Source organism: Podarcis vaucheri (genome assembly GCF_965113315.1).
Source record: "Podarcis vaucheri genome assembly, chromosome: 3".
Lineage (NCBI taxonomy): Eukaryota > Metazoa > Chordata > Lepidosauria > Squamata > Lacertidae > Podarcis > Podarcis vaucheri.
Genome location: NC_138761.1, coordinates 117,799,481 through 117,816,935, shown reverse-complemented (window position 1 = coordinate 117,816,935; position 17,455 = coordinate 117,799,481). Strand labels below are relative to the sequence as shown.

The 17,455-nt window shown below is 44.0% G+C and overlaps 2 protein-coding genes across 6 annotated transcripts in view; one reads left to right on the top strand and one right to left on the bottom strand.

The window, feature by feature from the left end:
- MCM8 (minichromosome maintenance 8 homologous recombination repair factor) overlaps window positions 1–3,982 on the top strand; it is a 44,814-nt gene extending 40,832 nt beyond the window's left edge. For both annotated transcript variants that reach the window (XM_082216350.1, XM_082216349.1), the window contains 2 exons: window positions 768–859; window positions 2,293–3,982. In XM_082216350.1, the coding sequence (XP_082072476.1) occupies window positions 768–859; window positions 2,293–2,380 (180 nt within the window). In that variant the 3' untranslated portion in view covers window positions 2,381–3,982. The remainder of the gene's footprint in view (window positions 1–767; window positions 860–2,292) is intronic.
- On the bottom strand, window positions 800–16,519 carry LRRN4 (leucine rich repeat neuronal 4). Of its 4 annotated transcripts, XM_082216359.1 has the most exons (6): window positions 16,003–16,519; window positions 12,932–13,649; window positions 10,440–10,644; window positions 8,648–8,785; window positions 5,534–6,056; window positions 800–919 (listed from the first exon to the last, which is right to left on the bottom strand). In XM_082216359.1, exons 2-6 carry the CDS (start codon window positions 13,617–13,619, stop codon window positions 890–892), a joined length of 1,584 nt encoding a protein of 527 aa, XP_082072485.1. In that variant the 5' UTR covers window positions 13,620–13,649; window positions 16,003–16,519; the 3' UTR covers window positions 800–889. The 4 variants fall into 4 exon arrangements, with proteins under 4 accessions (XP_082072485.1, XP_082072482.1, XP_082072484.1 ...); XM_082216356.1 differs by lacking the exon at window positions 800–919 and having other exon boundaries at window positions 4,808–6,056; XM_082216358.1 differs by lacking the exons at window positions 800–919; window positions 16,003–16,519 and adding an exon at window positions 14,107–14,273 and having other exon boundaries at window positions 4,808–6,056.
- Window positions 16,520–17,455: the final 936 nt, after the last annotated feature.

Below are 17,455 nucleotides of genomic sequence, written 5' to 3'. Positions count from 1 at the left end.
AAGTTCTGATTTGGCAGTGTGGGTTTTCTTCCTTTAAATCCTGACATCTCTTGTAAAGGGACCAGTATGGGATCCCTTTAGGGAATATCTGTGCTGCCTCAACTTCTCACTAGTGAAAAATGTTTATTTAAGCCAAGCATAGGCAAACTCTGGCACTCCAGATGCTTGGGATTACAATTCCCATCATCCCCAACCACTGGTCCTGTTAGCTAGGGATGATGGGAATTGTAGTCCCGAACATCTGGAGGGCCGGAGTTTGCCTATGCCTGATTTAAGCCTTCACTTTGCAGAATCCTGTTCTTTATGAGAAGTTTTTACTTCCTGGCCTGGTTCAAACATAACAATAAACCATGTTTTAAGCATTACTTGTGCGAGTCACAGTTGGTGAACTCCTTTTACAATGAGGGAAGGCGGTGTGAATGCTTCTCTTTTAAATCATACGAAGTTTTCTGTTAATGTCTGAACTTTGGAAACTCTGGTTCATTCACACAATAGTTTATTTAAGCAACTACAATAATCTGCAGTTTCCCGAGTTTGAACAGGAAATTGTCGTTTTTTAAAAACTGAATTGGGTCCCCAATGTTTATGGTGTCAGAGGAAAACTGCAGGAATTAGTTCTACATTCTTGGTTTTATTTTTCAAATGTTTAGCCTTTAATTTACAAATTTTCATTACTGCTAAAAGTGTAGCACTTTTAGATCCTGTTGATTTCAGGTGGAAAAGGAATGTTAATGTGTGACTTCAGTTTTCACGTAATCTCTCACCAGATGAACACAGTAGTCCAGCTCATCTTAGTGGCAGCTTCTTTAGCAGCTCCAGTTTTCAATTATGTGGACAGTATGTATCTTCAGACCTTATGGTATGTAGACCTTATACCACATTTTTCGCCCTATAGGACGCACCAGCCCATAGGACGCACCTAGTTTTTTTATGGGAGGGGGAGAAAGAATTTTTTTTTTATTCCTCCCCCCCAACTGGGGCGGCGGAAGCCCGAGCTTTTAAAAACGCACCTTCCGTAGTTTATAGAGGAGAAAAACAAAGGCAGCAGGCTCCCTAGGCTGCGGATATCTGCCTGAAGCGTGAGGCACTCTGCTTCAGCGCACCCTGTGCTCCGTGCAGCAGGCTGCTATCCGCAGCCTAGAGAGCCCTGCGGGAACTCCCGCGGGCTCCCCAGGCTTGCTGATAGCTTCCTAAAGCCTGGAGAGCGAGAGGGGTCGGTGCGCACCGACCCCTCTCGCTCTCCAAGCTTCAGCGAAAGCCTGCATTCACCTCATAGGACGCACACAGATTTCCCCTTCATTTTTGGAGGGGGGGAAGTGCGTCCTATAGGGCAAAAAACACGGTAATTGTTACGATACAACTGATTTGTGGGGGAACAGGCAATTCTGAAAGAATAGGATGCAAATGAAGGGATCCTGAGCAGTTTTGGACATCACCTATTTGTATGGTTGCTGAAATCATGTCACTAGTGGCTGCAAGCAACCAAGTTAAAGCAATTGCAGCTCAATTCTGGGTATTTTGAACTTCGAAGTAAGTCTGTGCATAGGATTGCAGCCCTACTAACATGGGATTATATTCAGAGTTACTACTTATGCTGAATTGGTATGTGGTCAATAAATTTAGGACTAGAATTATCTCTAGGCAAGCAGCGCTACCTTGGCTCCTCGTGCAGTATGAGGTAAAATAATACTGACCTAAAGATTCCCTCATTGCAGGGGTTGGTCGGTTCTCAACCTGTGGGTCCCCAGATGTTGTTGGACTACAACTCCCATCATCCCTGAGCTCTGGCCTTGCTAGCTAGGGGTGATGGGAGTTGTAGTTCAACAACATCTGGGACTCTAGATGGAAGAGTTTAAAGTGGGGTAGCAAGATGATATGCATGAATCAATTTAGAATTATTATGATAGAGAGGCCCCTGGACCATATACTTAACCCTGCAATACTAAGGTCTCTGGTTCAGTCCTCTTCAGCTCTTGGGTAAGTAGACTGCGAAAGACCTACAAGAGCTGCAGCCAGTGAAAGTAGACTCTCACCAGTGACCAGATGGGTTGGTGGTCTAGCTTATTATAAGGAAGATTCAGATGTTCATATTTTGGCTTAACTAGATTTTTGTTTGGGCTTCCAGAGAGCTCAGTGTTAAAAATCAGCTTTGGCTGCTGTAGGGGAAATTTGTTCTATTCACAACAAGTCGAACATTCCTTGCCCTTACCTACCCTTCTTTACTAGCGAGCTATGGTACTTTTTTCTCCATGTGTTTCCTAGGGAACTAATACGATTGTTTCCTCCCTGAAGGTGCATCACAGCTTTCACAACAACAGCATCTGCTTACAGTTACTATCATTATGGCCGAAAAACAGTTCAGGTACTAAACAGCAAATGAAGGTTCTGAGTGAGTTGCTTACTTCTTGCTCAGTTTGTGCTGGGGATGGCATTGCCTGCATTATCTTTGGACTATGGATAAAGAACACTTTTTGATAGCTTTGTCTCAGTGGAAACCATGTCTTCACATTGAAGCTAATCGGAAGTTAAAATGAAGTTTTGATCATGTAAATATGCAGAATTTTCAATGTACTTTTTTCAATTTGTTACAAATAAAATATAATTTTTTACCTTAATGCACAAACACTTGCAGAGATTATCACCTGATGGTTATTGCTCATTGCTTTTCTGAAGTTTTCACTTATTTGGGGGGGATTGCTATGCTACACTCCTTGATGTATTTGAATTCAACACATCACAGCTCCCTTCCATTTCATTGTTTTTAGGATGTGGGGCAAATGGAAGCCTACGTCTTTACTATTTTGAAAGTCACGGTCCTTTGGTATAAGTCCTACACTGTTGATAAAAATGTTCAAACTAAAACCTTGAACCACCCTTCTTAATAGTCTAATGTTTAGGAAAGGGCAGCCTTTGTTATGCAAGGACATAGTAAATTATGATGTGCACTAACCTTGCGACTCTTGTATAAATGTTTAGAATTGAATTGCTGACTAAGCAAGGCAACCCTGAACCTTTGGGAAAGAGATAAACGCTCTCTTCACAAATTAGACATCATGATTAAATGTGTTGAAATAATGAAAAAAGTTGGTGTAGCATAGTAGATAAGAAACTGGATTACTAAAATTGATGTATGAAGTAGTGGGTGGAGCTGCTAATATTGCCAAAACAGATGCTCCTCTTGTTACCTGTATGGTACAAGAGTTTGGTTTCCCATATTCAACAAATAGCACAACACACAATATTCAACATAACACAATAAAATAAAGGTAGTGAAGTTAAAACTAAGAAAGGACTTACAGTGTGGTTAGCTTATAGGATGTTGAAAAGTCCACTGATGGAAAAAAGACATGATTAGGACATAATGAATAAAATTCTGGGCAATGTCACAGGTGATCTCTAGGACTTCTGTAGCTCAAGCAAGCAAATATTCTGCATTAGTGGTTAGTATGAAATGAATATGCTAGTTCTTTTAATAAAACAGTAGGAGGCAGTTTTTAAATTTCCTATTTAAAACATCAGACATGGAAGATAAATGATGGCCTGTCAGAGCACAGTCCATCTATAGGCATGTAGTCTTTTGCATATGGTGAGCAAGATGACCTGTAAAAAGGTTCTATAAACTGAAAATGAACTTTTGCATGTTGGATTATGCTGCTATCTCACCAGAATTAAATTTATTGTGGAATCAAAGGCTTGATGGAGTATAAAAACAATTTTAATATGTTTGATATATTTTAACTTGTATAAAGAAGGTATATTGAAAAGATAGTTTATGTAACCTCAGAAGATAAAGAAGCTTTTTAAGTTTATCAAGACAAAATAGAGCATGATGTACTGTAGAAGCACTCAGGTACATTCTTTCAACTGGACAAGAATAGATACTACATGTCTCAAATATTTTAAAGAGAACTGAAAAATGATGTGAAGGCTTGTCCATAGTCAGTGCCTCTGCACTTTTAAAATAAATTTTTCTATGACTCGACTATTGGTGTCTAATTGTGCTGCTGGTTGTTATCCAACTCCTATGGTAGGATTAATGTGAAGATGGATTGGCTTTCTAATGTGGCTTCTACACATTTATTCTAGTATCTTTATCTCACTGGTAGATTAATCTAGCTGCTGCTAGTATTAACTTAGCCTTATCTCTCTTCACTACTGTGTGCATCTGCTTCCAGCCTGACCACTTATTTGATACTGCAGATCACAACATCATAATCACATAACCAGGCTGTTCCAGATAAATAGAGGGTGCTGCTAGGAACAACAACCTTGCAAAAAGGCTTTTCAGCCCATGTAAAGCCAATATAGTGATGAAAAATTGCACGCTCAATATTTTGTTCTGAAACCTGAAGTAGGAATGAAATTCATAACATGGCATTGTGCAAGGGACACAATGGGCAGGATTCCACCAATGAGTCACGTTAAAGAAGGTGGTAGCAGTATCTGACTGGGGCTCAATTTTCTGATAGCAGGATCATGGCCAGTATTGGAGGAAGTGGGAGGTACTTTTTGCTGATTTTCTCCCCTGCTGCCCACAATCTTTTAGGGAGCTGCAGGGAGAAGGAATAATGGGGGTGGAATCCCCCCCTGCAAATTTAGATTCGTAATGAATACTTTAGTTTTTTAAGACACTTTCAGAAGCAAAGAAATACTTTCCTGTTGCCTACTTCTCCTATTTATTTACTGTACTTATCCAAACAACAATTTAAATTCTGGAAAGAAGATCACAGAGCAGGAAAGGTATTTTAAACTGTTTTCTTCCCTTTTGCTATACGAAAAGGCAAATGCCATCAAATATATATATATATTTTGCCAATCCTGTTCACCTTTATTTTAAGGAGTAATCAAAAGCAGGGTTTTTATACGAGACAAGGTGTGTGTCATAATGCTCAGTGTGGGGTCCTTTACACTTTTTGCAGAGACACACTGACAACAAGACGGTAGCAACAAGAAAGAATCCACTCGTTGCACACAAAGTGGCAAAGATAGATTTGTAGCTGGACTTTGTTTTAAAGGAACCACATGGAGAACTGGGCTCATTCCAATCTGCAGTCTGGCTCAATCCTGCCTTGTTTGAAGCCATTATGCACACTTGGTAAGTTGAGCCAGGCAGGAGATTGTACAGTGTGTATCGCCTAGCTGTGGCATAAATCTCTCCAGATACAGTGAAATTCTGGCTGTCCTGAGGGCGGTAAGCAAGCTGGTAGAACCTTACTGCTGAATATGGGGCACACCAGCAGACCTCTGCTGACGTGTCCCTAATTTCAGATATCTCGCGGAGCCTCGGAGGATCTGGGATGGTGAATTCATCAGAGATCCCCGGGCACAGGCAAGGAGACAACAACTGGAGATCAAAGCAAGGCTTTTGGAGGTGTCTGCATGGATCGTAATCACAAGGCCCAAGGCCCTGAGCCACGAATTCCTCCTCCTGCTTATCGTAGTCATAATAATCTTCATAAGATCTTGGACTGTTACGAGTGGTTGCAAGAATCAGAAGAGGGACTCCCTTAGTGGGGCTTTGCGCTGGCCTTACCGTATTGTGTGGGATCAACACAGAAGAATCTGCCGCTGTCTCTTCAGCTGTAGGACTGAGCGGAGCGAAGTGGGACCATGTTTCGTCCTTGTGGCCAATCAAACCATCCACTACTGTGGTGTCGTGTTTCCTTTGATTCATTTCAGTCATGCTCACTAGGGTTGGATCAGAAGAGAGTTCCCCCAGAGTTCTTGAAGGAGCTGCTGTGGTGGGTGGGTCGTCTGTAGATCTGCCAAATGTTTTATCTTTGTAGGCAAGAATGTCTGCTTCGGTTGGAGCCTCCTTTGCTGTATCTCCCCAAGTCAAATGAGGGCATTGAGGAGAAGAAGGGCTGCCGGGCCATTCTTGGGGAAATGTACTGGAGTCTGGAAGGGTGTCTGTCGTGAAGCTGGGAGACGTACCGTAAAGCTTGACTTGAGTGGAGTTGGAAATTCTTTGCCTTTGGCACTCCGTGTAGAACTCGGACAGCAGCATACCTCCAGATGCTGCTTTGGCCTCAGGGTAGCACAAAGTTTCTGATGCCCTAATATATGAGAAACAAGAACGGTTGTCATTAGAAGGTGGAATGAGATCAGTATTGTCCTCAACATAACATCACTCAGAGATCTATCCATAGTTTGAGGCTATGTATGAGTTGCATGCATGAGTGTTTCAGACCATTATACCAGGTTGGCCAGCCACAGGCTGACAACTCAGTTTAGAAATGTAACCTAATTGTAATAATTCTAGAATCCAAGAACTGTAATCCTCTCATCAACAATATTCCAGTGCATATTTCTGGGGCCTAAACTTAGCCTGCATGTCATTTTCCTGAAAGATATAGTGAGAGATTTGCAATATCTGTCGGTTCTTTCTCCGCTGTTGTGCCTACTGTTCCTTTCTGTAGATCCTCCTGGTTTCTTTCCAAAAACAATTCTTTGTCTTGAATTGTTTTTATTTTAATCTTCCTTCCTGTGTAGTTAAAAGACAGTCCTTGTGGGAACTCCCACCTGAAAGGTATATTGTTCTTCTTCAGAAGGTAGACCAGATCTTTATAAAAGGCCCTCACCTCCAAAATGTATTTAGGGATGTCTTTGAAGATCTGTACTTGACAGTTCTGGATTACAAGGGCCTTTTGGTAATGTAGATCTAGAATTTTGTCTCTTTCTTCTTTAGATCTCAATGTAATCAAGCAGTCCCTAGGTTTCTTGCCTTGCCTTCTGCCCAGTCGGAAGGCCGTTGTTATTTCAAATTCTTCCTCCTGGAATTCGTCCTGCCAAAATTCCAAAATATTTTCTGTGAGGAATTCTGCAAGACTATCTTTCTCTTCCTCTGGGATTGATCTTAATTTAAGATTTTTCTCCTTTCTCTGAAGTTCCCACAAAGCCAGAGTTGCATCATGTTCATTCACCTTTTTCGTAATTGGAGCAAGCTCCCTCTTAGTTTCTTCTGCTGTGTCTTTTGCACTTTGGGCAATCTTTCTTGTTTCTGAATTTTCTTGAATAAGTTTATTTATCGAGTCTGTATTAGAGGCTACGCTTGCCGTGTTCAAGTCCAATCTTGTTGTTAGATCATTCAATTTTTTTGTATTCTCCGCTGACTGCTTTGTCAGTGCTTCCAAAGACTGATTTATTTTGAGCAATGCCTGTGTCATTGACTCCATAGATGCAGTTGGTGCTTTTTCCTGTCCAGCTGGTGTTATGCCTTGCAAAGAACCCCTTTTCTTTTGAGTTTGCTGGGTTTGTTTTGCTTTGGATCTAGTTGTTATCTCATCTGGTTGGCTACTCATGTCCTCAAGGTCAATTCTCACAGGAAAGGCTTAGAAGTGGAAAGTTCCACTCTTTCCCTCTCACAGTAACAAATTTTCTTTAAGTCCTCTAGAGGGAGCATTTAGTTGTACCCAGTTTAGAAAGTCAGAAAGACATAGGGTAGAGAACAAAGAATCCCAAAAAACAGAGTCCAAAAGTCCATAGTCAAAACACTTTTTACAGTTTCAATCTGAGATGTTCACAAAATAACTCCATTAAAGTCTTATAACTTGTTTCAGTCAAAACCCCAACTTTGTATCCAATTTAGATTGACAGTTTAGTTGCCAGGTGCTTACTCCGGCAGCCCGACTCAGGGTTTTGACAGTGAAAGATCTCTTTCCTCCACTCCTTTAAGCAGGCTTGTAAATTTCACTCTTTTTCCCCCCCTTCTCCTGCTCACTGGGGGGGAAGTTTAAGTCCGATGTCAGGTTTTAAACAACTTAGAAGTTAACCTTCGTTTAAATGCAGCTTTGTTCTTTCGTTGCTTTATTTACATGCAGTCCGGGGAGGCAGACTTCCTTACTTTATGCCTTTCCCGTTTTCAGCCAAATTTTTAAGTCCCATTTTAAATGTCCCATTCCGTCTGTCAATCTTACTCACGGGTTTTACAGTCCAAATTCAGTTTCAGGAAGGAATCGGCGCTCTCTGCTCAATGGCGACGCGGCTTCACTCCGCAGGCTGGGTGACGACTCTCAGCACCGCGCTCACTCCCGATGCCGCTCCGTAGCCTTTAAAAAGGCTCTTTCACAGTACCGGGGGGCGCAAAAGGTGCCCGCCGAGTCTCCTTGCTTACAGGCTTCAGCGTCTGTAATTTTAGGGGTCCCCCGCTCGCCGTAGCGGGTCAGACCCGAACTTGCGGAGCAGTCCTCCCTCGGAGCTCGAGGCAAGGACCGCCATTAAGCACTCGCGCCGACCGGAAGTCTCTATGTGCTCTTAAATTCTTAAAATAAATATGTGCTCTTAAATATGTGCGCTAGCCCCACAAAAACTGAAATGAGGCTATATTAGGGAGAGATTTTTTTTTTTAAAAAAACCAACATTTCCCCAACCTGCTATCCTCCAGATGTTGTGGACTCCAGCATAGCCAATGTTGGTTAGGGAAGACAATAAGTGTTTTCCAAAACATCTGGAGGACAATAGATTTGGGAAGGCAATTTTCATTCACCTGTAGCGCTTATTGCTATGATATCCTCGGTCTTATCTTTGCCGCCACTAGAGTAAGACATTTCTTTTATATCAAAAGGAAAGAGATGAGAGCAGGAGTTAACAAGCAGCACCACAGACTGCCAACAGCGTACCTTGAAGCAGCTTTTAAATTTCTCCTTACCTCTGTAGATGTATTCTGTCTGGCTTGGAGAGCAGCCAGGAAAGATCACAACTGCACACCAAAGGGTTGCCATAGAGGTTGATCCTTACGTTTTGCGGTGAGCTGAGATTCCATGGACTGAAAGAGCTCAAATTGCAGCTGGAATGAGAGAAACTGGGTCAACCAACGTATGGGCTATCGTTTTAATAGCTAATTCTCTCTATCAAATTACATGCAGTTTCTGCCTTCTCCAGAGCAGTGATTATTTTTAAAATATTTTTTTTATAATCCATTTGTATTCCACCTTCCCTTCCAGAAACACCCAAGACAGCTAACCATGTATTCGATCAAACCCACATCAGGCCTGGCCCACCTATGAGGCAAGGTGAAGCGACTGCCTCAGGCGGCAGGATCCACAGGGCCAGCAGACCTGGCTTCCAAGGAATTCTTCAGCTGTAGCGCATTCCTTGGAGGCCGGATTTGCCACCTCCTGGGCAGCCTCACTCCATGCCGCTTCTACAACAACCTCTTGACGAATAGGAGGCTCTGATGGTCTCCTATCCTTGTTCCTAATGTAGATCTTCACTCAAAATGGTGCCATTTTGTTCTTTACCTCAGGTGCCAGACTACTGGACCAGCACATGCTCACACACATGTATGCACATACACAGAGAGACAGATCAGTTCAAAGACCTGCGTAGGAATGCCCATTGAAACGGAGAAATAGAAAATCTAAAATGCCTGACGATGTATGAACCCTAAATCATTCTGATAGAAACATAGCAACATTTGGTTTTCATTCAGGATGCAGAGTTCAGTCTTGCCCCTTACCCAGAAAATACAAACCAGCTTAAAACCAGTTCAATAAATAACTGAACAAACGTTTTTACAGGTGGCTTTCCTACCCGAAGTCACCGTATTTTTTTGCTCTATAAGACGCACCAGACCACAAGACGCACCTAGTTTTTGGAGGAGGAAAACAAGAAAAAAAATATTCTGAATCTCAGAAGCCGGAACAGCAAGAGGGATCGCTGTGCAGTGAAAGCAGCAATCCCTCTTGCTGTTCTGGCTTCTGGGATAGCTGCGCAGCCTGCATTCGCTCCATAAGACGCACACACATTTCCCCTTTTTTAGGAGGGAAAAAGTGAGTCTTATAGAGCAAAAAATACGGTAACTTTCAATGCATCTCTAGGTAGCAAAATGTCCCCAAACAAAGCCATGTGCTAGAGTCAGAAGAAAGGTGGTCACACATGCTTCTCTGCATCTATCTTAGTTTTTGTGAGAGGCATTTTAAACACATTAACATTAGCTAGGAGAGCGGGGAATGGTACCACAGTGGCAAAAAATCAATATTCTTATTTTTAGACAATTTTTGTCCTAAGGTCTTTTTGTTTTCAAAAAGCAAACTGTGCCTAGGCCCTTAAATTTACATCACTGGATTACATTTTGCTGGAAGATACTTAACCCAAACACTTTTAATTTGATGGGGCAAAAAAGATCCCCATAATTGGTTTTCTTTGAATACTTTTTGGCTCAAGAAACATTTTGCATACAGAAGGAAGACTGAATCGTAAATGACTACTTTATAGGTCTACATCAGTTTAAATTCTGTAATGAAAAGTGGTGTGCGTGTGTGTGATTTTACCCCCTATGTTCCCTTCCACCATTACAGAATCAGCCCATTTGATGTTGTAATAATTTATCAGATTATCAGACCACAGTCCTACAACTGAATTCAAGTCCTAACAATGTCCACCAGTGCTTACAAGGGAGGCCTGGTGTCAGGGGAAACCTCAGAGATAGGAAAACTTACTTTTGGAATAAGAGGTAAGCCATGCGAGGCGTGTGGGTGAAAGACTCTGTTTCCACCAGACTGAGGGCATGGGAATATTGGCAGTCCAATAACATCAGCTCAGGAAGTTGCAGGAAGGTGTTGACATCAAGGCTTCTCAGCCTGCTCATGTTTGTTAAATGAAGGATTGAGAGCCTGGGGAGATCTTTGGTCCAGTTCTGATGCACTGAGGGTCAAGCAGAAGACAAACAAACAAATTACAGAGGAAACTCCATTTGACATACAAGCAGCCTTCATGACATCTTAAAGACAACTTGTTTTGCTCCTGACAAATATTGGTGAGTGTGCAAATATTCTCTAGTGGCTGAGTTGAAGAGAAGCAAGAATTACACGAAGGCTGAGATGTTTCCTGGGTCCTTAGTTCCAGAATTCAGTATCGGGGTGAAGTTGCATAGAGGTCTTCCGAAATATACTATGGGCTTATATATTGGTTCATAGTTATGTCCCTACCATGTAGACAATTTCTAATAAAATATTCCAGATTGATGTAATGGGTGTGAATGTCTCTGTGCTCTGAACTATGGTGCCATTTGTTTGTGAATAGAACTGGTGTTTCAGGCTGTATGAGATTACTGGGAAGCTCTCCATTTTGACTCTCCAAAATGGAGACTCTCCAAGTTCAGACACTTCAGGCTGTTCACAGGCTTCAAGGCCCCCAGTCTTCCAATTGGTTGCCATTGATTGTTCATCTTTCAATAAAAAAAACTAGGTGGTGATCAACTCTGCATCCTAGTGTGGACTACCCCACATTGTATGTCCGCACCACCAGGAAGTTATCCTTTATGATTGCTGCCTAGTCTGAAAATGTATGCTTTTCTGTAGTCCAAATGTTAGTTTGTTCCTTAATCTCTTGCAAACAGAGGACTGTCCTCTGACACAGCCCATCAAATGAGACTTTTCCCTCTGTAAAAGCAAGTCACATGACTACCCAAATCTGGGATATCAAGGGCCCTGATGCGCATCCTATGAGGAGATGTTGTTAATACTCCACCCATCTGACTCTGGGTGGCTCCCAACAGAATATTAAAAACATGATAAAACATCAAACATTAAAAACTTCCATAAACAGGGCTGCCTTCAGATGTCTTCGAAAAGTCAGATCGTTGCTTATCTCCTTGACATCTGATGGGAGGGCGTTCCACAGGGCAGGCGCCACCACCGAGAAGGCCCTCTGCCTCTGTAACCTCACTTCTCACTGTTATGCATGGAGGTATTGAGTGACTACTGATTTATATCTTTTTTGGTTGGTTGCAAGTTTGGGTTTCCTTTTAGTGTTTTCCATACAGTAGGCTAAGACATTACATAAAATAGAATAAAAGATGCCAGGTAGTTGTGTGGTGTTTATCCATAAGATTGCTGTGCATGAGTTATTTTGAGGGTTCGACAAGTCACTATAGCTACTATTGATTTTGAACTACAGCGGTACCTCTGGTTGCACACGCTCTGGGTTACGAGCTCAGCTAACCCAGAAGTAGCTGCTCCTGGTTGTGAACTTTGCCCCAGGATGCGAGCGGAAATGTTAGTGCACATGCAGTGGGAGATACCATTAGCAAAAGCGCACCTCAGGATAAGAATGGTTTCCGGTTACGGATGGACCTCCGGAACAGATTCAGTTCGTAACCAGAGGTACCACTATATTAAAACTTTCTATGTAATGTAGCATGAGCATTGGGGACTGGGGCTATTAAAAACTGAATTCATGCTAAGTAGGGTTGAAATTTTGCCCAAATATTCCTTAAAAAATTCATCCAAAGAGTGAATTTGTATTTTAATTTTAAATACATGATTTCTTCATAGATATACTTTGGGATGGGATTCAGCTTTTGCCGTAGAAATTTTGGTGAACGCACAAATAAAAATTTATAAATGTCCAGAAGCGGAAAACGCAGTCGAGCTATTCCCTCATTCATTTTGCACTTCTATAGTCAAGACTTTAAACGTGCATACAAATTATGTGTTTCCAGTTCAAATTTAGTTCTAGTGTTACAGTGGTGCCCCGCAAGACGAATGCCTCGCAAGACGGAAAACTCGCTAGACGAAAGAGTTTTCCATTTTGGAGGTGCTTCGCAAAACGAATTTCCTATGGGCTTGCTTCGCAAGACGACAATGTCTTGCGAGTTCCTGCTGGTTTTTTTTCCTTCCCCCCTTTTTCTAAGCCGCTAAGCCGCTTATCAGCTGATCCGATCAGCAGAGAAGCTGCTAAAAGCCGCTAATAGCGCTAATCGCTAATCCGTCAATGGGCTTGCTTCGCAAGACGAAAAAACCGCTAGACGAAGAGAATCACAGAACGGATTCTTTTCGTCTTGCGAGGCACCACTGTACATCCCTCTTCGAAATTATCCCCATCACCACATTGGCAAAACAGTTGAAATCCTTACAGCCATTGTCTCCTCCTTTCCCCACACCCTAAGTGTTTGGTGCTTGATGCTTTCCTCTTTGGTTTCGGTACTTACATCTCTCCAGATAGGTTGCGCTCAGGTCCAGCGCACGGATATCACTTCCTGCATTTTTGGTGGCGTCCCCAGGCAGGAAGAAGGTTGCAAAGGCAGATTCCTTAATCCCCTCTTTCCCATCCTTCCCCAGCCAAGTAGAAGACAGGTTCAGGGTCCGCAGTTGAGGATAGCAGGAAAAAGCCAACGGCTGGATTTCGACAATGGGATTTCCAGCTAGAGAAAACCACTTGAGGTTTTGCGGAGCAGATGCACTGCATGCGGGCACAACTGATAGCAAATTGAAGCTCAGGTCCAGGATCTGGAGGCGGCTGAGGTTCCTGGCATCCCATGTCACTTGCTGAATCTTATTCTGCCTCAGGGAGAGGGATTGCAACATTGGCAAGTCAGCCACCTCCTGGCTGTTGAATTCAGGCAAGAGGTTGATGCTCAGGTCCAAATACTCCAGAAACTCAGGCAGGCAGGCAGGGAAAGAAGTCAGGCTCTGATTTCTGTGGCGGAAGTAGGCCCATGTCTGGGCACGCAGATCCCCGCAGGACAGGCTACTGAGGTTGACATTTTCCCCCCAAGTCTTCGGCTTCAACTGGAAAAGGATTTTCGCATCTCTAGCAGCTGTAGATCCCGTTTCCTTCGTTGGCCTACTTGGCACTTCCCGTGCAAGGACTAACAGGCAGGCAAGGAAGCAGAACATGGCAACCGCTCCCTCAAGAAGATGAGAGGCCTGTTTTCAGAAAGAGAAGGAAAGCAGTGATGTTGAGTGCAGCCAAATACAGTGGTACCTCAGGTTAAGACCTTAATTCATTCCGGAGGTCCATTCTTAACTGTTCTTAACCTGAGGTACCACTTTAGCTAATGGGGCCTCCTGCTGCCGCCACACAATTTCTGTTCTCATCCTGAAGCAAAGTTCTTAACCTGAGGTACTATATCTGGGTTAGCGGAGTCTGTAACTTGAAGTGTCTGTAATTAACTTCATGCAAGTCCACAAAAGCGTGTGGCATCTTATATGGGCCTTCAAGAGGCCACAATATGTAGTGAACAAGACTAGCATGGCTGCCCAGCTGGAAACTGCCTAATATCCATGTTCACAAAAGAAATCACCATTACCCTAATAATAATCTATATATCACAAGAAGCTGAACTGACAAGAGAACACTGAGGCAAGTGTGTTGGAAACTCACCTGGGTGCAGTTCTCAGGTTCACTGGGCTGGCTGCAGACAGCTATTTTGATAATTCCACATAATGAGTCCTACCTCAAAGGATTGCTGTGAAGTTAAGGATTTGGTCAGGCATAGGCAAACTCGGCCCTCCAGATGTTTCCCATCATCCCTGACCACTGGTCCTGTTAGCTAGGAATAATAATAATAATAATAATAATAATAATAATAATAATAATACTTTATTATTTATACCCCGCCCATCTGGCTGAGTTTCCCCAGATACTCTGGGCGGCTCCCAATCCGTGTTAAAAACAGTACAGCGTTACATATTAAAAACTTCCCTGAACAGGGCTGCCTTCAGATGTCTTCTGAATGTCAGGTAATTATTTATCTCTTTGACATCTGATGGGAGGGCGTTCCACAGGGAGGGCGCCACTACCGAGAAGGCCCTCTGTCTGGTTCCCTGTAGCCTCACTTCTCGCAATGAGGGAACCGCCAGAAGGTCCTCAGCGCTGGATCTCAGTGTCTGGGCTGAACGATGGGGGTGGAGACGCTCCTTCAGGTATACTGGACCGAGGCCGTTTAGGGCTTTAAAGGTCAGCACCAACACTTTGAATCGTGCTCGGAAACGTACTGGGAGCCAATGCAGATCTCTCAGAACTGGTATTATGTGGTCCCGGCGGCCACTCCCAGTCACCAGTCTAGCTGCTGCATTCTGGATTAGTTGTAGTTTCCGGGTCACCTTCAAAGGTAGCCCCACGTAGAGCGCATTGCAGTAGTCCAAGTGTGAGATAACTAGAACATGCACCACTCTGGCGAGACAGTCCGTGGGCAGGTAGGGTCTTAGCCTGCATACCAGGTGGAGCTGGTAGACAGCTGCCCTGGACACAGAGTTAACCTGCGCCTCCATGGACAGCTGTGAGTCCAAAATGACTCCCAGGCTGCGCACCTGGTCCTTCAGGGGTACCGTTACCCCATTCAAGACCAGGGAATCCCCCACACCAACCCGCTCCCTGTCCCCCCAAAACAGTACTTCTGTCTTGTCAGGATTCAACCTCAATCTGTTAGCCGCCACCATGGGAGTTGTAGTCCCAAAACATCTGGAGGGCTGAGTTTGCCTGTGTCTAGATATGGTAAACACTGCTTTGGGGGACAGTGAGAGTAGTAGACCACATGGCCTGAGGCTACAAACATTCATATCGGCCTCCTGTGCCCTGGCTGCTAGGAATCACCATGCAAGTGTTCTTCGTGGCACTGTTGGATGAGGGCCAGAGACAACAGTGGCACAAAGTCCTTACACCAGACCACTGCAAACCTAAACATGGGCTTAGCAAGGGGGTGCAGGGAACGGCAGCTCTCCCCCCAATCAAGTAAATAAATAGAAATACTTAACTAACTGACCAACTGCGTGGCAGATAACTCGGTTCTGCCCCCTCCCACATAAAGCCTGCTCCATTAAAATAAATCCTGGCTAAACCCATTACCCTACAGTCTGATGTTTTTCCCCCCTATCACATTGTAACCCTAAGAAAAACGCACACCTCTTTTACCTAGATGCACAATTTTTTTACTTATTCTTTGCTTGGAAGGTATCGGGGAGCTCAGTTCTCCCTTGTTTACTCAAAGGGGTGTGTGTGTCTCTTCTGGTCTTTTAAAAGCTGAGGCACAGAAAACCCAGTGGGAGAAGAAACGGCATGTGCAGGATTCCCCCCCTTTAATGTGACGCTGGTATAGCGGCTAAGCCCAATCACCCCCGCTTGCCATCTTGCCCTCTATTGCAAAACACTTAACTTGGTTTCTCTGTGCTGAAGTGGCTCCTATTCATTTCTGGGGGGGGGGGGGGAGGAAGGGGACACCCAACCTCCCAAGAGCAAATCCGTCTCCCTTTTGCCCTTTTAGGATCAGCAAGCACTTACCTGCCAAGGTGCTTCTCAGGCAGATTGCTCCGTGTCAAGGCTCCCCGACTTTTCCCGCACTTGCTTTATACATTCCGATGATTCAGAGCTCAAGCACGAACCCCTGTCTGCTCCCTTGATCCCGTCCTCTCTCACCAGATCTGCTGATTCCAAGTCAGGCCCCTTCTACCAGTTTGCCCCTTCCGTCTTAGGGAAAGGGCTGTTCCTTTTTTTGCTACACCACACCTATCCCCATCCCTTTATGGGAAGTGGGCAGATGTGTTTCCCAAGCTACACAAATGGACTTGTCAGCTCCTCCCTGCGTAGCTGGGGGGGGGGGGGAGAGGGAGAGGCTGGGGGGTGATTCTGGTGGGCTGAAAAAACATCTTTATTGCCAGCAGAATGGATTGCTTTTTTTTGCAAAGGTGAAAGGTCCATGGAGAGTGACAGACTGCTGATAAGAGGGCCAATGTCTTCTTCCCTCTCCTTCTGGAAATAGGCAATTTTGACTTCTCTGCAAGTATAAAGGGCAAACTAGACCTTGCACAGTGGTGCCTCGCAAGACGAAATTAATCCATTCCGCGAGTCTCTTCGTTTAGTGGTTTTTTCGTCTTGCGAAGCAACCCTATTAGCTGCTTAGCGCTATTAGTGGTTTAGCGGCTATTAAAGGCTTAGCAGCTATTAAAGGCTTAGCGGATTAGCGGCTAAAAGGCTATTAGCGGCTTAGAAAAGGGGGGGGGGAGCGAAAAAAAATCGGAACACTCGCAAGACGTTTTCGTCTTGCAAAGCAAGCCCATAGGGAAAATCGTCTTGTGAAGCAGCTCAAAAACAGAAAACCCTTTCATTTAGCGGGTTTTCCGTCTTGCGAGGCATTTGTTTTGCGGGGCACCACGGTATCTATTTAAGGAGCTCCACCATTTATTTATTTTTAAAAGAAGTGGACTTGGGAATATATGGTTTCGAATGGAGAAAGAGGAGGAGGAGGAGGAGGGGTGGAAGAAAGACTTGACCCTCAACCACTTCCCTGCTCAGAATTGCTCACCACCAATTCTGGAAAGGGAGCAATCTGAGTGGGGCGGGTTTGGAATGGAAAAAACAGCTAGTGGTACAGCCTCACCCAGGACTTTTCCACTCAAAATGGTCCCCTCCCGAAAGGAGCTTTTCATGTCGTTTTAACTGGTCCCTTTCTCCATGGTGTCCCAGATGTGCCTTTGGGAAGGGTAAATATTCTGGGGAGCAATTCTGAGAAGGGAAGTGGTTGAGGGTCAAGCACCCCTGTGAGCTCATTTACATGACATTTGTAGGTTTATTAAACGTAAAAGTAAAGGGACCCCTGACCATTAGGTCCAGTCATGGCCGACTCTGGGGTTGCCTCACTCATCTCGCTTTATTGGCCAAGGGAGCCAGCGTACAGCTTACGGGTCATGTGGCCAGCATGACTAAGCCGCTTCTGGCAAACCAGAGCAGCGCACGG

What these genes read in the sequence shown, in the direction of transcription:
- LRRN4 (XM_082216356.1), bottom strand. Translation starts at nt 13,619, where the DNA reads ATGTTCTGCTTCCTTGCCTGCCTGTTAGTCCTTGCACGGGAAGTGCCA. An exon ending in CGCAACCTATCTGGAGAGAT is followed by an intron (nt 10,645 to 12,931) that starts GTAAGTACCGAA and finishes CTTGACCCTCAG; the next exon opens with TGCATCAGAACTGGACCAAA. An exon ending in GCTTACCTCTTATTCCAAAA is followed by an intron (nt 8,786 to 10,439) that starts GTAAGTTTTCCT and finishes CTCTCATTCCAG; the next exon opens with CTGCAATTTGAGCTCTTTCA.